Source organism: Myotis myotis, unplaced genomic scaffold, assembly GCF_014108235.1.
Source record: "Myotis myotis isolate mMyoMyo1 unplaced genomic scaffold, mMyoMyo1.p scaffold_m19_p_18, whole genome shotgun sequence".
In the NCBI taxonomy this organism is placed as follows: domain Eukaryota; kingdom Metazoa; phylum Chordata; class Mammalia; order Chiroptera; family Vespertilionidae; genus Myotis; species Myotis myotis.
Window position 1 is genome coordinate 10,143,320 of NW_023416322.1, and position 17,401 is coordinate 10,160,720.

General features: G+C 41.6%; 1 protein-coding gene across 2 annotated transcripts; it reads left to right on the forward strand.

Moving 5' to 3' along the window:
* Window positions 1–5,985: 5,985 nt before the first annotated feature.
* Window positions 5,986–12,221, forward strand: C4BPB (complement component 4 binding protein beta). Of its 2 annotated transcripts, none has more exons than XM_036344574.1 (6): window positions 5,986–6,341; window positions 6,890–7,060; window positions 8,453–8,629; window positions 9,680–9,773; window positions 11,210–11,336; window positions 12,011–12,221. In XM_036344574.1, exons 1-6 carry the CDS (start codon window positions 6,284–6,286, stop codon window positions 12,152–12,154), a joined length of 771 nt encoding a protein of 256 aa, XP_036200467.1. In that variant the 5' UTR covers window positions 5,986–6,283; the 3' UTR covers window positions 12,155–12,221. The 2 variants fall into 2 exon arrangements, with proteins under 2 accessions (XP_036200467.1, XP_036200466.1); XM_036344573.1 differs by having other exon boundaries at window positions 5,988–6,341; window positions 6,887–7,060.
* The last annotated feature ends 5,180 nt before the right edge of the window (window positions 12,222–17,401 follow it).

A 17,401-nucleotide genomic window follows, 5' to 3' on the forward strand; every position in this document is an offset into this window, starting at 1 on the left:
AATGATATCAGTGGGAGTGGGATCGTTACGGTCATGCATTATCGGCATTCTAAAGCTTTATTAATTTATTCAACAGATATTTAATGATCACCTATTAGTTGCCTTGCCATGCCATAGCTAACAAGAAGTCCCTGTCCTCTTTCTAGAGTTTATGATTGGAAAGGAAAAAGTGAACAGCAGTTCTGTAACTCATCCCTCCCTACTGGGGATGCCTTTCCTCATAAATAGCCTTGACCAAAACCATTATTAGGCAATAGTTATGTAAATGTTTATGATAAAGGGACATTGAACACTCTCATTAGTGTCAGTAGCAATAGAGATGAGATAAAGTGAAATGTTCATAGTAACAGTAGGACAATTGCAAGTTCTCTAGTCCAAGGCATCTGATAGGATGAGAACGATTTATCAGTTCTCCAAGTGCAATTGAGAGACAATAATTATAAGTATTGCTAAATGTACTCAGCTTTAGCAATATATCTGGAGGAGTAACAATAATGAGGGTGTCAAGGGTATAATTTCCATAGATCTCTAAGCACCTTTGCAGGTGTTTTATTCACCAACCAATCCATCCTTTGTAGAAGGCAGAGAGGGTCTGGATTCATTAACCCTGTTTTCCAAATAGGTGAATGAACACCCTTTTTGAGTGGCTCACCTCCACACTGATTGAGTTTCTGTCAAAGCCCATACCTCAGAACAAGGTAAACCATAAGGTTTGTAATAGTGAAGGCTCAACAAACACAACATGCTAACCACTATTTTTAAATATAGCTGGAAACTTAACAAATATACCAGGATTAGAAAATGACTATTCAGTGAGTGCCCCAGTGATGGTCATTATTTGCTTGATTTCTGTAGCCTTAATTATTACATCATGTCGTAAACCTCTCCAGGGTTTTCACTGACGGCTCATTGTGAGAAGAGTCAACCTTCAGGCTCATTAGCTTGTCCTGGTTGGTGACAACCTTATTGGCACTTCCTGTGGCAGTTGGGCTATCACCTATTACCATGGTCTCGATGTAGCCAACCTACATTCTACGTCTTGAAATTTTGACAAAAGCCAAGGTCTCTCCTCAGAAAAAAGTAGACATGTGTAAGTTTTGCATTCCATTTATGGAGGTCAGGACCTCCTCAAACCCATCCCTGGGCATCAGGGTGGGACACCAGGAGCTAGATAACACATACCTCTCTCTCTCTCTCTCTCTCTCTCTGTCTCTCTCTCTCTGTCCCACACACACACACACCATCTCCCTTTCTTTGACATGAAAAAAAATTGAGACATCCATTTGATACTTTTTTTAAGCAGAGAAGGAGAACATATGAAATTAGGAAATGCTTACTTTTTTGTTTTTACTGGACAGTGTGGACTATTTAAGAATTTGAGTAGGTTGTAATCATGGAGAGTAATTTTTTTTAAAATCCTCACTCGAAGATACATTTTTATTGATTTTTAAAGAGAGAGAGACAGACATAAAGAGAGAGACAAGGAGAGACAAAGAGAAACAGAGAAACATCAATTAATTGCCTCCAGACCACATCTCAATGGGGATGGAACCGGCAACCTAGGTATGTGCCCTGACCAGGAATCGAACCCACAACTTTTTGGTGTAAGGTTAGCCTTCAGACAACTGAGCATCCAGCCAGGGCAATGCTTTCTTTTTCTTAAAAACTTCAAGGCACTGTCTTCTTTGATTCTCATTAAGCCCATACCAGCTATATTACTTTAATCATTATGGACAGAACTCCCTCCTGAATTCCCAAAGGCATTTAAATGTCCTTTCTGGTTGTATGCAATACCTTTACCCATGAAGCCAGGTCAGATTCGATAGGCGCATTTATCCTTGCAATTTAGGGAAACAGAGGGACCCTTGGGAAGCAGCATTCCAAATCTAATGAGGCCTAGCCTCGAACAGTGTAACGCCCTTCACCAACCACCCTGCCCACTTTCAGGAAATACCTTGTTGATCCACTTGGGTTTTCTTCATCAGTGATCTGCTTACATTATTGTTTACATTCAGTTTTCGCTTCCTAAGATCTCTCCTCTCTCATCCATTCCATTGCCTTTTTAGAATTTATGGATGGGATGGGAAGCACTCTCTACGCATGATTTAATAAGGCCTATTAAACATTCTTTTCCAAATTTAAGTTTCTGGATCATTTTAATCAGTCCATGGTTTGACCCTTACTTTCTGCATTCGTCCGTGTTTCAGATGGAAGTTGTTTTCAGTGGAAGGTGTCAGCAAACCCAAAGTACTAGCATCTTCTGTGTGACGGAAGGTTACAGTCAGCTACAGTGAACTTTGGAGATTAGCAGTCTGAGACTAGACTGGAGCTCCCTCAACCATCAAGGACCCAGGTCCTTCTGACATGTTAACTCACCATCCTCAAAGCGTGTCAGATTCTACCTCTCGTACAATATAGCTACTCAAACTACGGGAACTGGGTCTATGCTATATTCCAGTCAGCTGGAAGGAACAAAAAGGGCACACCAACTTCTGTTAAGGGTATTTTCTAGGTGTTGCATATAACATTTATGCTCACATCCCATTGGCCAAAGTTTTGTCCAAGGCAAGACAGGCTGGGATTTTTTTTTTAATTTCAGGTGGTCTTGTGCCAGGAATAAATATGGGGTTTAATTACTAAAGAAGAAGGATGAAATGGATATTGGTAAGGGTTAGCTATCTGGTAGCAGGGACTTTTCAGCAAGTCCGGATAACAAGGTGAGCAGTAGTCTTTGCAGTTATGCTGCCATCACTTAAAGAGAGAGTACTTTTCATTCATCAAGTCTGATCTTGCCATAGTGCGCGGCTGTCTTGACTCACAACCAAAGCAAACTCTACAATATTTCATGAACAATGAGACCTTTTGAAAATTTATGTTAATTTTTTCTCATATAATCTGCATACAGGCTACTTTTCTGTCCCAGGTTTTTCTTGGTGAGGCATTCAAGAAATACCAAGTCAATATACAAAAACTAATTGGAGAAGCAATTTGAATATTTTGTGAACTGATTTGACAAAGGCAAAGTGAATGCATTCATAACATAGTGTAGAGCTTCTTAAAACCATCTCCCAATTCTCTCAAAATCTCAGACACACACACACACACACACACACACACACACACACACACACACACACGACAGCATGTACACCCATTGTTGAACTCCTCACAACCCTCCCCCTAGCCTAGGCATGGCTGGCTTTTGTTTTCCTACCCTTCCCCATTCACCTGATCTCTTCCACTAATTACTGCCTGCCCATTCTTTGTAAAGCAATCAAACCAGTCTCAATACAATTCTGCACCTGACCTATTGCCCTAGTTCTCCAGGAAACAATATAGATTAGATTAAATTGCTCTTAATGTTCAAAGGTCTAGAAGAGCCTATAATGCTTATTAATTTATCTGACCTTGGACACATAATAAAACATATAACTCTATAACCCCTTATATGTAATTGCAAAATCTAAATAGCTTTAGAAAGAAAGATTTCTTCTAGTTTATTTGTCAAGCAAAACCTGACCTTAACCTGTGAGGGCATTTATAGTCTCGATAGCCCACTTGGTAGAAATAATTTTATACTTCATGGAGAAATATTAGTAAAACAGTATTATAAGCAATATAGGACCTTTCTGAAGTCCTAATAATTCTGAATCAGAAGTAAACCATTTAGATGGAGAATTATTTGCAATTATTTCCTATGACAATGCTCTATTTTATGCCTAAGTGGGAGTAAACAAAATTTTCTTCCACTTTTTAAAATTATTTGTTGTACAAACACAATATACATTAGGCACTGTGAAATATGTGTGCCTTAAGAAGTTGAACATGTGGTATGTTAAGAAAAATTACTCAGAACTTGGAACTAGGCAAAAGAGATCATTGGAGAAAGTTTTCAGTGGATTACTAAGTACGGTCTAGCAGACCCTCTCTGGGGATTACCATTTCCCCAGAAATTGCACAGGGATGTGTAATTCTGTTTCATTTGCTACTAACTATAAAAAGTAGAAGTCAATTTATAAAAATTAAGAATGCAAGTGATTCTTTTCTGAGAACAATACAAATGATTCTGATCACAGCAAAGCAAATGGATTTTGTCCAGTAAATTCATTTTCATCAGTTAGAAAAGCTGATTCCAAATATTAGTTTGTTGCCCTGTCTAATATTAACCAGTTTTGCATCTACTGGAAAAGTGATTTCAGAATGCCTTTGCCTAACTGACTACATTAATCTCTGTTCCTCAAATTCTTCTTTGAACTAGGTATAGCATCTTAATGGTCCCTCATTCATTGAGTTGAGTAAAATCTCTGACACATACTCAATTTATATTTACATACCAAGTCAATATACAAAAACTAATTGGAGAGCCCTGACCAGTTTGGCTCAGTGACTATGACTGGAGCATCGGCCTGTGGACTGAGGGGTCCCGGCTTTGATTCTGGTCAAGGGCATGTACCTTGGTTTCGGGCACATCCCCAGTGGGGGGTGTGCAGGAGGCAGCTGATTGATGTTTCTCTCTCATGGATGTTTCTAACTCTCTATCCCTCTCCCTTCCTCTCTGTAAAAAATCAATAAAATATATTTTTTAAAAAAAACTAATTAGAGAAACAAATTGAATATTTTGAGAATTGATTTGACAAAGGGCAAAGTGAATGCATTTATAACATAGCGTAGAACTTCTTAAAACTATCTCCAATTCTCTCAAAATCTTACACACACACACACACACACACACACACACACACACACACACACGCCACAGCATGTACGCCCTTTGTTGAACTCCCCACAACCCTCCCCCTAGCCTAGGCATGGCTGGCTTTTGTTTTCCTACCCTTCCCCATTCACCTGATCTCTTCCACTAATTACTGCCTGCCCATTCTTTGTAAAGCAATCAAACCAGTCTCAATACAATTCTGCACCTGACCTATTGCCCTAGTTCTCCAGGAAACAATATAGATTAGATTAAATTGCTCTTAATGTTAAAGGTCTAGAAGAGCCTGTAATTTTTATTTACTAATAAGCATTATGAATGTTATTAACTATGGAAAACAACTTTAAAAGGTGTTACTCTCTAGCAACTCACATATCAGTTGACCAAAGATAAGCTATGGAAAACCTATAAAGGCAGTAAGTATACATTAAGTGATAAATGATAAATGATCAGTCTGGATTTGAGGGGCTGTGGTCAAGTTTCTGGATGGCTGCTGTTCTCATCGATTCTGCATTGCTTTCCATTCACTTGGCAGACAATTCTGCTTTGCATTCTGGAGTGCAGAGGAAGGGAGGGAACAGACCAATGAGGCACGCTCCCTGTCCTGGAGTCGTTAACAGTTAACGTGGGAGATCTGGAGTTGTTAACACAACGTGGGAGAAAGATATGAACAAGTCATTTCAAACTAATGCAAATTGGTGAAGAGAATCAAATTTGAGGCCTTACTGTGTCCCTTATAGACTTTATATTTATTACAATTTTTTGTACTATTTTTTTTAAACCTAAAATTGGGTAGGTATTTTACCACGGAGCATGGACAACCAGCTAATTGCTGTAACAGTCACGAACAAGGAGCGATGAGAGCCCAAAGCTAGTTTACATACAGGACTTTGGAGTTCTTCTCAGGTTTGGCATCCACCAGGACCAGCTCCTTGCTGGGAAGCCATAAATCAGGAAGATCAGAGACAGGTAAGGGTAGTTGACTTCCCTGGGCGTTCAGTCTTCAGTGTGCTCACAGCCTGGAGAGAGCTGGTATTTGAGAAAGGGGATGAGGTAGTGCCCAGAGTTGGGTTTTACCGGGAAAAGCATCAGAGATTGCCACCCCTTTCTCCACCAGCAACGCTAGAGAGAGTTGCAGAAGGTGGACTTTAAACAATGGCAAATATTGACAGAAGTGAAGGTCATGGCAAGGCCCTGTCGCCCACGTCTGTCACGGAAGGAGAAGCCTGCACTTCAAAGGGGCCGGTCAGCTGGATTTGCATGAACAGAACCTAAGCAATTTCTGAAATTGAGTTTTAAAACTGGCTGTTCTTTTCCCACCCAGTTATGTTTTTGCAAAGTCCTCTCTGTAGCAACTTCATACAGCTGTTCTTCATTTCCTGTTACAATTTCTTTCTTTTTTTTCTTTTCTTTTTGCATTCTTTCCAGGGAAGAAGAATCAATACAACTCGTTCTCTAGGAGGGAGGTGTTTGGACGGTCTGACCTTTAGCGGTGCTAGAAGACCTGTTTTGATCCAAACCAGATGTTCAGGCTGAGTTAACTTCGGCCTGAGTCAAGCAATTGATCACAAGATGTTTTTTCGGTTTGTGTACTATCTTGTGGTTGTGTGGCTGATTTCTGGCTCAGATGGTATGTATGTTTTTCTTACGCTCAGTTTTCAAGGCACTTGATTCTCAGTCTGTCGGTTGGGAGGCATTCTGTCTAGGATTTTAAAGAAATTGAAATCAATGAAATATATTTGTCGTCTTGAAAAATCTCAGGTTACTTGGCTGAGTTCTCTGTGCTCCATAGGGGCTTAGTAAATATTGACTAAGTCTGCTCTCTAAGTGGGGGTTACCTGTTTGCTTTCCCCTTCTGTTCTAGGAGCAAAAACAATATCCGTTTCAAAATCTTCACTGGTCTTATACAAACTGCAGGAATGCCTGTTGGGAAGGGAATTGCTCCTTTAGGAGTGGATAACTTACGGCTGAATTTGAGTGAAATTCCGGTTACCCTTTCGAAAATAAAACTTTGGGAATTGCAGGGTAGGGAGGGATGTGGATGTACCCGAACATGGAAGAGTACAAGGGATCAGCATCAATAATCCAGCAAAAAGAGAGTCAGATGGGGGGATCGAACGAGGGCTACCTCACAGCCCCTGAGGTGCCAGTGGATCGGGTTCCTTTTCCCTCCAGCAGAGAGCTGTCCGGAACTTCCCCCGGTGGACAACAGCATATTTGTTGCCAAGGAAGCAGAAGGACACGTTCTGGGGACCTACGTTTGTATCCAGGGCTACCACCTGGTAGGGGAGAGCACCTTGTTTTGCAACGCCTCCAAGGAGTGGAATGCCGGTACCCCCAGGTGCCGCTGTAAGTTTGATCTTTCTGCTTCTTTGTCCATCTTGTCATCCCACTGTATTCTTTCACATTCTACCTCCAGGAGCTCATGTTAAAACTTTGTCAGGCAAAAATCCCAACTTCTAGGAATCCATTTGTAAAGCACTGTAGTGGCGGGACTTTTTTGAAGGTACCTAATCAGCTCTGAATAGACTCAACCACCCCTCCAAGAAGGAAAGAATTTCCACCAAATAGTAAGATGACTTTTTTTGGGGGGGGGGGGACTGTGATGTCATACTGATTTGCAATTTTTATATTATGAAGATTTTAAATGTATACAAAAGACGGGTGAGTAAAATGAAGGCGTGGTTACGTATCACCAAGCTTCAACAAGTATCAGCACATGACTGATCTTTTTTCCACCTACAATTCTGCTTTGCATTATTATTACTTGGAGGTAAATCTGTTGTATCATTTTACGTCCTTCATCCTATAACTTTGAACTGAGAAAAATGTATGTCGTCAATTTATAAACGTGATAACTGAGATCCACGTGACTTGCTCAAGTTCACAAAACTCATTTGTGGTGTCTGTAGAGATGGAGAAGTAGTCCGTATTCTCTTTGTTATTACTACTTTTAGGAATAGTTGGATCGATTCTCCTTTATTCCCAGAGTAAAGAACACCAGCTTGTTTACCTTTTATTCATATGACCAAATTCACATTTCTGCATTCTCTCCTGTTTTTTTAAAATATATTTTTATTGATATCAGAGAGGAAGGGGGAAGGAGAAAGATAGAAATATCAATGATGAGAGAGAGTCATTGATTGGCTGCCTCTTGTACAACCCCCACTGGGGATTGAGCCCGCAACCTGAGCATGTGCCCTTGACCAGAATCGAACCCGGGACCCTTCGGTCTGCAGGTCAATGCCCTATCCACTGAGCCAAACCAGCCAGGGCTCTCTCCTGTTTTTATGCCTAAGAAAACAAAATGAAGTAAAAAATGATAAGTACACGTATATATTTGGCTGGATAAACAAGAAGGAAACACTTGCTTCAAACATAGGCTCCAGAATTTTGAGCAATGCTTTACATAACAGGACGATGAGCTTGCTATTGGTAATTTCCAGTTAGATGCTTAACTATTTTTAGTAAGTTCAAGCGCCCATTGTCATTCTTGTGCACGACCAAGAAGACCTTTTCACTCTTAGTCCTGCACAGGAGTGACAATGACCAGAGGGACACTCGGGCCAATCCAGTCTTTTCTCACCCTGATTGATACCACTTGGTATCATGGTCCCTAGGAAGAAAGTGCAGTTTTAGCTCTAATTTCTTGTTTTCTCAATGAAGCGCCAGGAGGTCTAGTGTTCGCTGTGGTGGGTTTCATCCTGGCCCTTTCAGATCACCGCCTGTTTTCTTCTTCAGTGGGCCACTGTCCCGACCCTGTGCTGCTGAATGGCAAGTTCAATTTCCGGTGGCCTGTGAAAGCGAGAGACACAATCACGTTTACATGCGATGAGCACTACATCCTCAAAGGCGGCAATTGGAGCCAGTGCCGCGAGGACCACACCTGGGTGCCTCCCTTTCCCACCTGCAAAAGCAGTGAGTACAGTGGAAACAAATGCAAATCCCAAAGATGTTGATCAACACTGGCAGCGGGGCATTCGCCACATCCCTTGGATGATTTCCTCTCTTGTGTATCTGGGGAGGGATTAGGATCTAACAGACAGCCCAGAAACACGGGGAGCTCACGGACCAGGGCCTCAGCTCCGGTGGTGTATTCCCGTGAAATGAGCAGCATTTCAGTGAACAGCGCTTTTTTCTTTTCTCATTGTTGTTCATATATGTTTGTATATGATGGTGTTTTACAAAAATTATATTATATTATACATACTCTTCGATGTCTTGCTGTTTTTACTCAGCTATATGTGTTGAAGAACTTGATGTTTCAGTAAATATACACCTATGTAATTATTCTTGATTTAGCCTTTAATCTTGATCAACATTTTTAGACTTAAGCTCAGAGCTGAAAGCATAATATCACTTCACCTGCTCATCCTATAGGTTAGGAAGAAAGCCAAGAGGGATGAAATGTCTTCTTTAGTGCCACGTGGTTACTGGAAGAGCCAGAACTAAAACTCACAACATCCAGTACCTCCTCCAGCTCTGTTTCCACAATTCTCATCCTCAATGATCTAAGCTCTGTTCTCCTTTTTTTAAAATTTTTTTATGAAGCCCTCATTGTATAACTCTGTCCCTTGGGGGATGTCAGCCTCCATTTGAGCTCACACTATTGATTTCCTGTTTCAGAGAGTTACTTCTTCGACTTCTGTTTGTGGGCTAAATTTTCTTTTCTTGTATATTGACAATTAGCATCTCTACCACTTCACCTTCCTTTCCTTGAGCTCCTGCCAATCAGAAAAGTACTCTCAAATCGCTAATGACTCAAGATGAGCCCAGGGAGGGGGTCTTTCCCATGGACAGATATGATTTTGAGGAGAAGGAAATGCCTGGAGAACATACATGTCCCTAGATGCCACACGTGCTGCTATGAAGATAGTAGGTGCTGGCATAGACAATTACACGTAGGGGGTGTTGTTAATCGAGTATAACTGAACTTCAAAACTGTCTCTCCTATCTCCTGCCCCTCAGGAGACTGTGGCCCTCCTGGGAACCCAGCTCATGGCTATTATGAAGGAAAAAATTTCAACTCAGGATCTACCATTACTTATCACTGTGAAGACAGGTAAGAGGATGCAGCCTTTCAAATACAAGATCTTGCCCATTGAGTAGTAGCATTCTTTTTGGGAATGACCCAGTTGTGCCAAGCCAGCATGACCATGGGGGAACAGGCCCCTGTTCCCCATACTTAGCCCTATGTTGGGCACCATATGTGCTGTACCAGCACAGCTAGGTTTGGTGAGCCTGAGAGGGGGCAGTGAAGGACGGAGAAAAGACAGACAAGAGAGGAAAGCTGGGTCTGGGTGGGACGCTGTCCTCTCTGATGGAGAGCTAGCGACAGTGCCACAGCCTTCAAGCCAAGTCTTTATTTTATAGCCAGATTCCATGAGGTAAAGTAAGGGCGTGGGTACAACATTCTCATGGATTTCAAATCTACTCAATTACATGCACCTGCACTCAGCCACGTGGGGCTACAGGTTTGGACCATAAGGTCAAGCTTATAACTACATATAGGCTTTGGCTAGAATTGTGCTGGGACTTGCAGGTGGCTTTGCCAGGAGAGGATTGTGCCCTCTCATTGGTCCGAGGCTTGAACCTGTCCAAATGCTGTAGCTGCTTTCCACACCCAGTCTGTCTCAAACTAGTCCCTTGATTTCCTACTGCTCAGGATCCTGAGCTCATTCTAATTTTGAGAGCTGCCTTAGTCGACTCCCAGCTCCACCCAATCCCTAGAAGACAGATTCACCTTCCTATTTATCCTAATTAAAGTATCATCTTTTTTTCTGTTAAGTAAGACAAAATAGATATTATAAATGTATATTTTTTCCTAAGGACCTTCAGAAAAAACCCTCAAAGAACCACAGAACACATGGAACTGCAGAAATAGAAAGATTTAGAATATAGGTCCTTAAAATACCCTAGTTAAAGTCTAGCCTTAATTTAGACTGCCTGGTCACCCACCTTACAGATTGCCTAGCTTTTTCTTTCCCTTGCCTCATTGTTATTGACTCAGGGTTATGTGCCCTCACTAGCATTTCAATCTCATTATGTACTGTCAACAGACTGCAGTCAACTCTCACGTCTTTTTCTGATTAGAAGCTGCAGCTTCTTTTCAGCCAGTTCACTAAGATGTATTTGAAGGCTCTCTCTAGCTTTCTACTCCTTTTTAGAGCCTAGATGACAGGTGCTTATTTAAAGTTCTTCCCTCACCCTCCCCACCCAAAAGCTGTATGTATAAACGCACATATTCAGAATTTCTCACTTCTCCATATTTTATGGGTTGACTCATCAGTTGGGCTCTCCACACCCCAGGAAGGGGTTTTACTTTAGTACCACCCTGTAATACTGAGAGAGCTTCAACATGCCTTGTGGATCCAGGGCCGAGAGGTGGGTTCTATCACAGTAAGAAATACCGAAATATAGCAACACAAAACCAGCCTTCGTTGTCCAGTTCAGAAGGTGGAAAGGCTAAGCATTGTGGCCATTCTAATTTCTGTGCAGATACCGCTTGGTGGGCACACAAGAGCAGCAGTGCATTGATGGGGAATGGAACGGAGCACCTCCGGTCTGTGAATTGATCCCAGAAGCTCCCAAACCAGCTCCACAGACTGCACACGAGAAGGCACTGGTGAGCAGTATAGGCTCTTGTGTGTCTTGTTCGCAGCTGGATCTTCAGGGCCTGGCATTGCTCCTAGTACTTGCTTAGTAAACAGCTGATCCATTTGGGATGCTTTGGAATGGGTTGGCCTTGACCTGATTGTAGAATGGGGCGCATAAACTATGACCTCACATTTTTATATATGGTAGCTCCCATTTGCCACCCGACGAGGTGCTGTTAGTAGGACTCATTGTCTTGTGTACTTTATAGAGCAAGGTACATAAACTCATGTCTATCATATCTTTATTGATTTCAGAGAGGAAGGGGGAGAAAGAGAAAAACATCAATGATTGATCGGCTGCCTCCTGCTCACCCCTTACTAGGGATTGAGCCCGCAACTCGGGTATATGCCCTTAACTGGAATCGAACCCGGGACCCTTCAGTCTGCAGACCAACACTATCCACTGAGCTAAACTGGCTAGGGTGACAAATCAGTTGTCATTGAGACTCCTCTTTTAGTTTATGTTTACTACTGGGATCATAGTAAGTGCATTTGAGCATCATCTTTAAGATCCGCATCCCTCTGTAAATTAGCCTGGTTCTGAGCCCCCATTCACGGACCTAGGCACTACTCATTATCTTCAGAATATCAAGCTGGCTCTCCGTTCGTAAGTGGTCATTTACAAACATTTTTCTTTCTTCAGCTTGCCTTTCAAGAGAGTGAGGAACTTTGCAAAGCCGTAGAGAACTTTATGCAAAGATTAAAGGAAAATGGCTCAACAATGGAGGAGCTAAAACATTCTCTGGAAAAAAAGAAAGCTGAGTTGGAGGCAACAATATCGCCCTGACATTGTAGCTGAGTTGATTGGGTAATGTCAATATACCTATAAATAAAGTTTCCTCTTGGTTCTGAAATTGGTTTCAGATTTTTCTCTCATTGGACTGGAAAGCGACTTCATAGTAATCAACTGCAGTTTTATGATGGGCCGTGTGTGTGTGTGTGTGTGTGTGTGTGTGTGTGTGTGTGTATATGTATGTTTGAATGTGGAAAGACCAAGTGTGATGGTTGTCTGTTTAAGACAAAAATTAGCAGCACATTAATGGGGAGAAAAGGGTTTGATTTCCTGTATGCCAGGAAAATCAAAAGCTCCGATCATAGCTAAGAGTGTGCCTCATATGAATATGAGACAGGAAGGCTGCAGCCAAAATTAGCCACAAGTGAACCAAAATTATGAGGTAAAAATTAACCTTTTATTTTGGGAAATAGGCTCAAAACAATTATATCTTAAAATGAGCCATTGAGGAAAAAGTAGAAGTAGGACCCAAACTCTCTCCTGGGTTTTGCCCCTATATCCTATTTATGAAACCAGGTTTCCAAGTCTTCTGCAGTAAGATTGCTCACGGCCTTTTGGATGAAACCCATCCTGCATGGCAAATTTGAGCTGGTGCAACACAAGCGGATACATTCTTTTATTTTTTGAGGGCAGAAGCCGCAAGAATCCCAAGGTTTTCCCGCCAAGATGTTTCACTGAGCTGATAGCCCAGGCTTCTTCCATCTCCCACCCCGCCCTCTGTTTAAGACACATAGGAAATCTGAGTAAAATACAATCAAAATACACAAGAGAGCTTGAAGTCATGGAAAATCTCTATGCGAAGTTAAGAAGAAAAAGGGATAGACTCTCGAGTAGCCCACAGTCTCTGAATAGACACAAGACATGGATGTACATGTCTTAATTCAGGATGGTGAGAATAAAATAGGCACTTTTCGCAGAACAGTGTGCTATGGGAGCTCACATGTGAGAAGCATGATGTCCATCTGGGAAGAGTTAGAGGCAGGAAAATTGTCCAGGAAGATGTCATAGTTATTTGAGCCTTTAAAAATGAGTAAAAGTTAGAGACAAAGATTAGGGAGGAGACATTCCAAGTGGAAAAATAATTTGAGAAATGTAATAAGAGAGCCTGAGTTTTTTTTTTAACCAAGTAAGTCCATGTGTAGAATGAATCTAACTTGAGCAAAACGATTTTTAATTTGAAGCTATTCATTATGTTATTACCTATATTGTCTGCATTAGTAAGACCTTGTGAGCATTTGAAATGTCCAATCTTAGAGAAATGTTAAATAAGTTAGGGCACATCAAATGTAATGCAATCTTTTATAGTGACAACGAGAGGCCCAGTGCATGAATTTGTGAATGGGTGGGGTCCCTCCACTTGCCGGTGATCGGGGCTGTCTCGCCCAGTCCCAATAGGGGCCAACTGGGGCCAGCCGGGGGAAGGGACCGAGGGAGGTTGGCTGGCTGCAGGAGGTTGGCTGTGGGAGCACACTGACCACCAGGGGGCAGCTCCTGCATTGAGCGTCTGCCCCCTGTTGGTCAACGTGTGTCATAGTGACCGGTTGACCGGTTGTAACTGTCGCTTAGGCTTTTATATATAGAGATTATGAACAGAAAATCTTAAAAATATAATCTTGAAATAAAATACAGAAAGACAAGACGTTATGATTGCATTGATTAAAAACCTTATTCTTGTAGAAAAGGACCAGGCAATAATAGGTACAGATGAAAACAGTTGTCTTAAAAGATGAAATTACAGGTGTTAACTTTTAAAATAATAATTTGTTCCCATTGATTTTTAGAGAGAGTGGAAGGGAGTGAGGGGGGTGAAAGAGAGAGTGGGAGAGAGAGAGAAAAGCATCAATGTGAGATTGGTTGCCTCCCTTCTCACATGTACCCGACTGGCCCAGGGATTGATCCTGCATCCCAGCAATGTGGCCTTAACCAGGAATCAAATCCATCACCCTTTGGTGTGCTGGGTGACACTCTAACCACTGAGAAACACTGGCCAGGGCTAAATAATAATTTTTAAGAGGTGCTTTGCAGGGGCAGGAAAGATAGGGCCTGTTTGGGGACTAGCACATTGTCTGAACTGGCCTGGATAAAGCATGGGAAGTGCTGAGAGAAAAAAACTGGAAAGAACCATTACAGTGAGTTTATAGAGGGCTTTAAAAGGTGTGTTGGAGATTTTAAAATTATTTGGTAGGCAGCGAGTACAAATGGAAGACTTTCAAGCAAGGAAGTGATGAGGACAGAACACAGACTGTAGGCAGTATCGGTGGAAATAGGAAAAGAACTGAGAGAATCTACTGCAATAGTCCCCATGAGCGACAATGATGACCTGAACTGGTTTGGTGGCAGTAGAAATAGAAAAGAAACAGCAGATAAGAGAGACATTGCAAAATCCAATAAAAATAATATGTCAACTGATTGAACATTGGAGGATGAGGGAGAGAAGAATTTGAAGGTGAGTCTGAAATAGTATTCCTGGGAGCCTGGATTAATGTTGGGGTCAGAGGTAAGGCTTCTGGGCAGGAAATGAGAAATCCCCCCTTTGGATGTGCTGAGTATAAAGTACTTGTAAGATATCCAATAGGTGCCCTAACGGGTTTGGCTCAGTGGATAGAACGTCAGCCTGTGGACTCAAGGGTCCCAGGTTCGATTCTGGTCAAGGGCGTGTACCTTGATTTCGGGCACATCCCCAGTGGGGAGTGTGCAGGAGGCAGCTGATCGGTGTTTCTCTTTCATCGATGTTTCTTCTCTGTGGAAAATCAATAAAATATATTAAAAAAAAAAGATATCCAATAGGCAATGTGAGTCTCCATTTAGAAGAGTAGTCAGAGATAGATGTAGTTAGAGAATAGTTCTCTTATAGGGAATAGTTAAAGCCACGAGAGTAAGTAAGATAATTAAAGATGTAAAGAAAAAATAATTTAAAAGAAGAACCTGGGATGTATCTATATTTAGAGATGAGAAGGAGAAAGTGGGGGTAACAATAATCAAGGAAGAACAATTAGTAAGATTGGAGCGTCAGGAAAGTCTAGGTCCGTGGTTGGCAAACTGCGGCTCGCGAGCCACATGCAGCTCTTTGGCCCCTTGAGTGTGGCTCTCCCTAAGCCTTAGGAGTACCCTAATTAAGTTAATAACAATATACCTACCTATATAGTTTAAGTTTAAAAAATTTGGCTCTCAAAAGAAGTTTCAATCGTTGTACTGTTGATATTTGGCTCTGTTGGCTAAAGAGTTTGCTGACCACTGGTCTAGGTGAGTGGAAGCCCAGAGAGAAGAGAGTTTCAGAAAGGAGATAATCAGCAGTGTTCCAGGCTACTGAGAAATCGAAGGAGATAAATTCAATAAATTTTGGGTTTGGAGAAAAGGTCATGTCTCAAAGAGGTCTTCAGAAATGGTGGGAAGAAGCCAGATGGAAGGCCACAAAGGAGGGCTGTGGACTGATTATGAGAAAGAGTAGGGAGGAAACGTGGGAGCCTTTTTTGAGAAGTTCAGCATCTCACAACGGAATAGAATTTAAGGTTTCAGCAAGATTAAGGCAATATTTCAGGATGAAAGACACACTGAGAATAAGGAAGGCCCTGGCTGGCAGCTCAGTTGTCCCGATACGCCAAGGTTTTGGGTTTGATCCCCAGTCAGGGCACATACAAAAATCAACCAATGAATGTATTAATAAGTAGAACAACAAATAGATATATATCACTCTCTCTCCCTCTCTCTATTTCTCTCTCTTTCTCTCTTAAATCAAGAAAATAGGGAAAAAGAGGGGGGGGGGTTGGTTAAGAGATCAACCAAAGGACTTGTATGCATGCATATAAGCATAACCAAAGGACACAGACAGTATGGGGGTGAGGTCATGTGCTGGGGGGTGGAAGTGGTTGGGGAGAGGTCAATGGGGGGGGGGAATGGAGACATATGTAGTACTTTAAACAATAATTTAAATGTAAAAAACAAAAAAAAAGAAACTAGGGAAAAGAATAAACAAATATCTTCTGAAATAAGAGTGAATAGGAGAGAGAACTTGAGGTGGGGAGAAGCTACTGTAGAATGATTTTCTTTTTTTAGTGAAGTAGGACACAAGGTCATCTGCTGAGAATAAGACAATTTAGTGATCTGGAGAGAAAAATGTGAAACAGTAACTCTGGAAAATAAAGAACTCCAATAGATTGGGAAATGGCATTTTCAAGACCCAATTTTAAGGTAATATTTCCTCTAACTTAGCTCTCAAAACGGTACAATGCGGAATCCTCCTTTATGCTCACTCTTGTCAAATCTTCAAATCATTTTCACCTTGTCACTTGACCCATGTGCTTTTTTACCTCTAATACCTTCCTCATTTTAATCTAATAATTTCCATTTTTCATTCAAAGCTCAGCCCACATGTCATATCTTCTGTCAAAATGTCTGCTGTGATTCCATTCCTTCTTCTCTGAAAAATTTAAGAGGCTTTTGTGTTTATTACAGAAAAAGCAAAGTTGTCAGGAAGACTTGCTTTTTTTTTTTTTTAATATATTTCTTTATTGATTTCAGAGAGGAAGGGGGAAGGAGAGAGAGATAGAAACATCAATGATGAGAGAGAACCATTGATTGGCTGCCTCTTGCACACCCCTTACTGGGGAACGAGCTCGCAACCCAGGCATGTGCCCTGGGCCAGAATCGAACCTGGGACCCTTCAGTCCGCAGGCTGACACTCTATCCACTGAGCCAAGCTGGCTAGAGCAGGAATACTTGCTTTTTAATAGCAATCTTCTGAGTGTACAAACTTTAATCTTGAGGATTAATAACTTGATTGGATAATGTTAGAATTTGGATTCCGTCCTAGGTCATGTGATAATAAACATGGCTGGCCATTCATTGCATTCTTCTGAGCAGCACCCAATGACAGACTAGCTTCTGGAGGTCATTTGGTGCCCAGCATTTAGTAGTAGTGGGGTTGGTAGTAGCTAACATTTACTGAGCACTAATAATGTTGCAAGCAACGTGCCACCAATCAGGAACTCAATAAATGTGTGCAACTCCCCACCTTTTTTCTGTTTTCTTGAGGTGACAAACACAGGTCAAGGTCATCTATAGGCCATGGTGTTCCAGGAAAGCCTGCTGAACGTAGCATCATGGAAACTGGATCATGTTTGTGAACTTAGTCTGAACCCCATTGTAGCCAAGGATCCCAGGCCGCAGAATTGAATCTTTCACAACCTCATGTGTTTATGAATAGAGAAAAAGACTTCTGGCATCAAATTCATATTACATTTT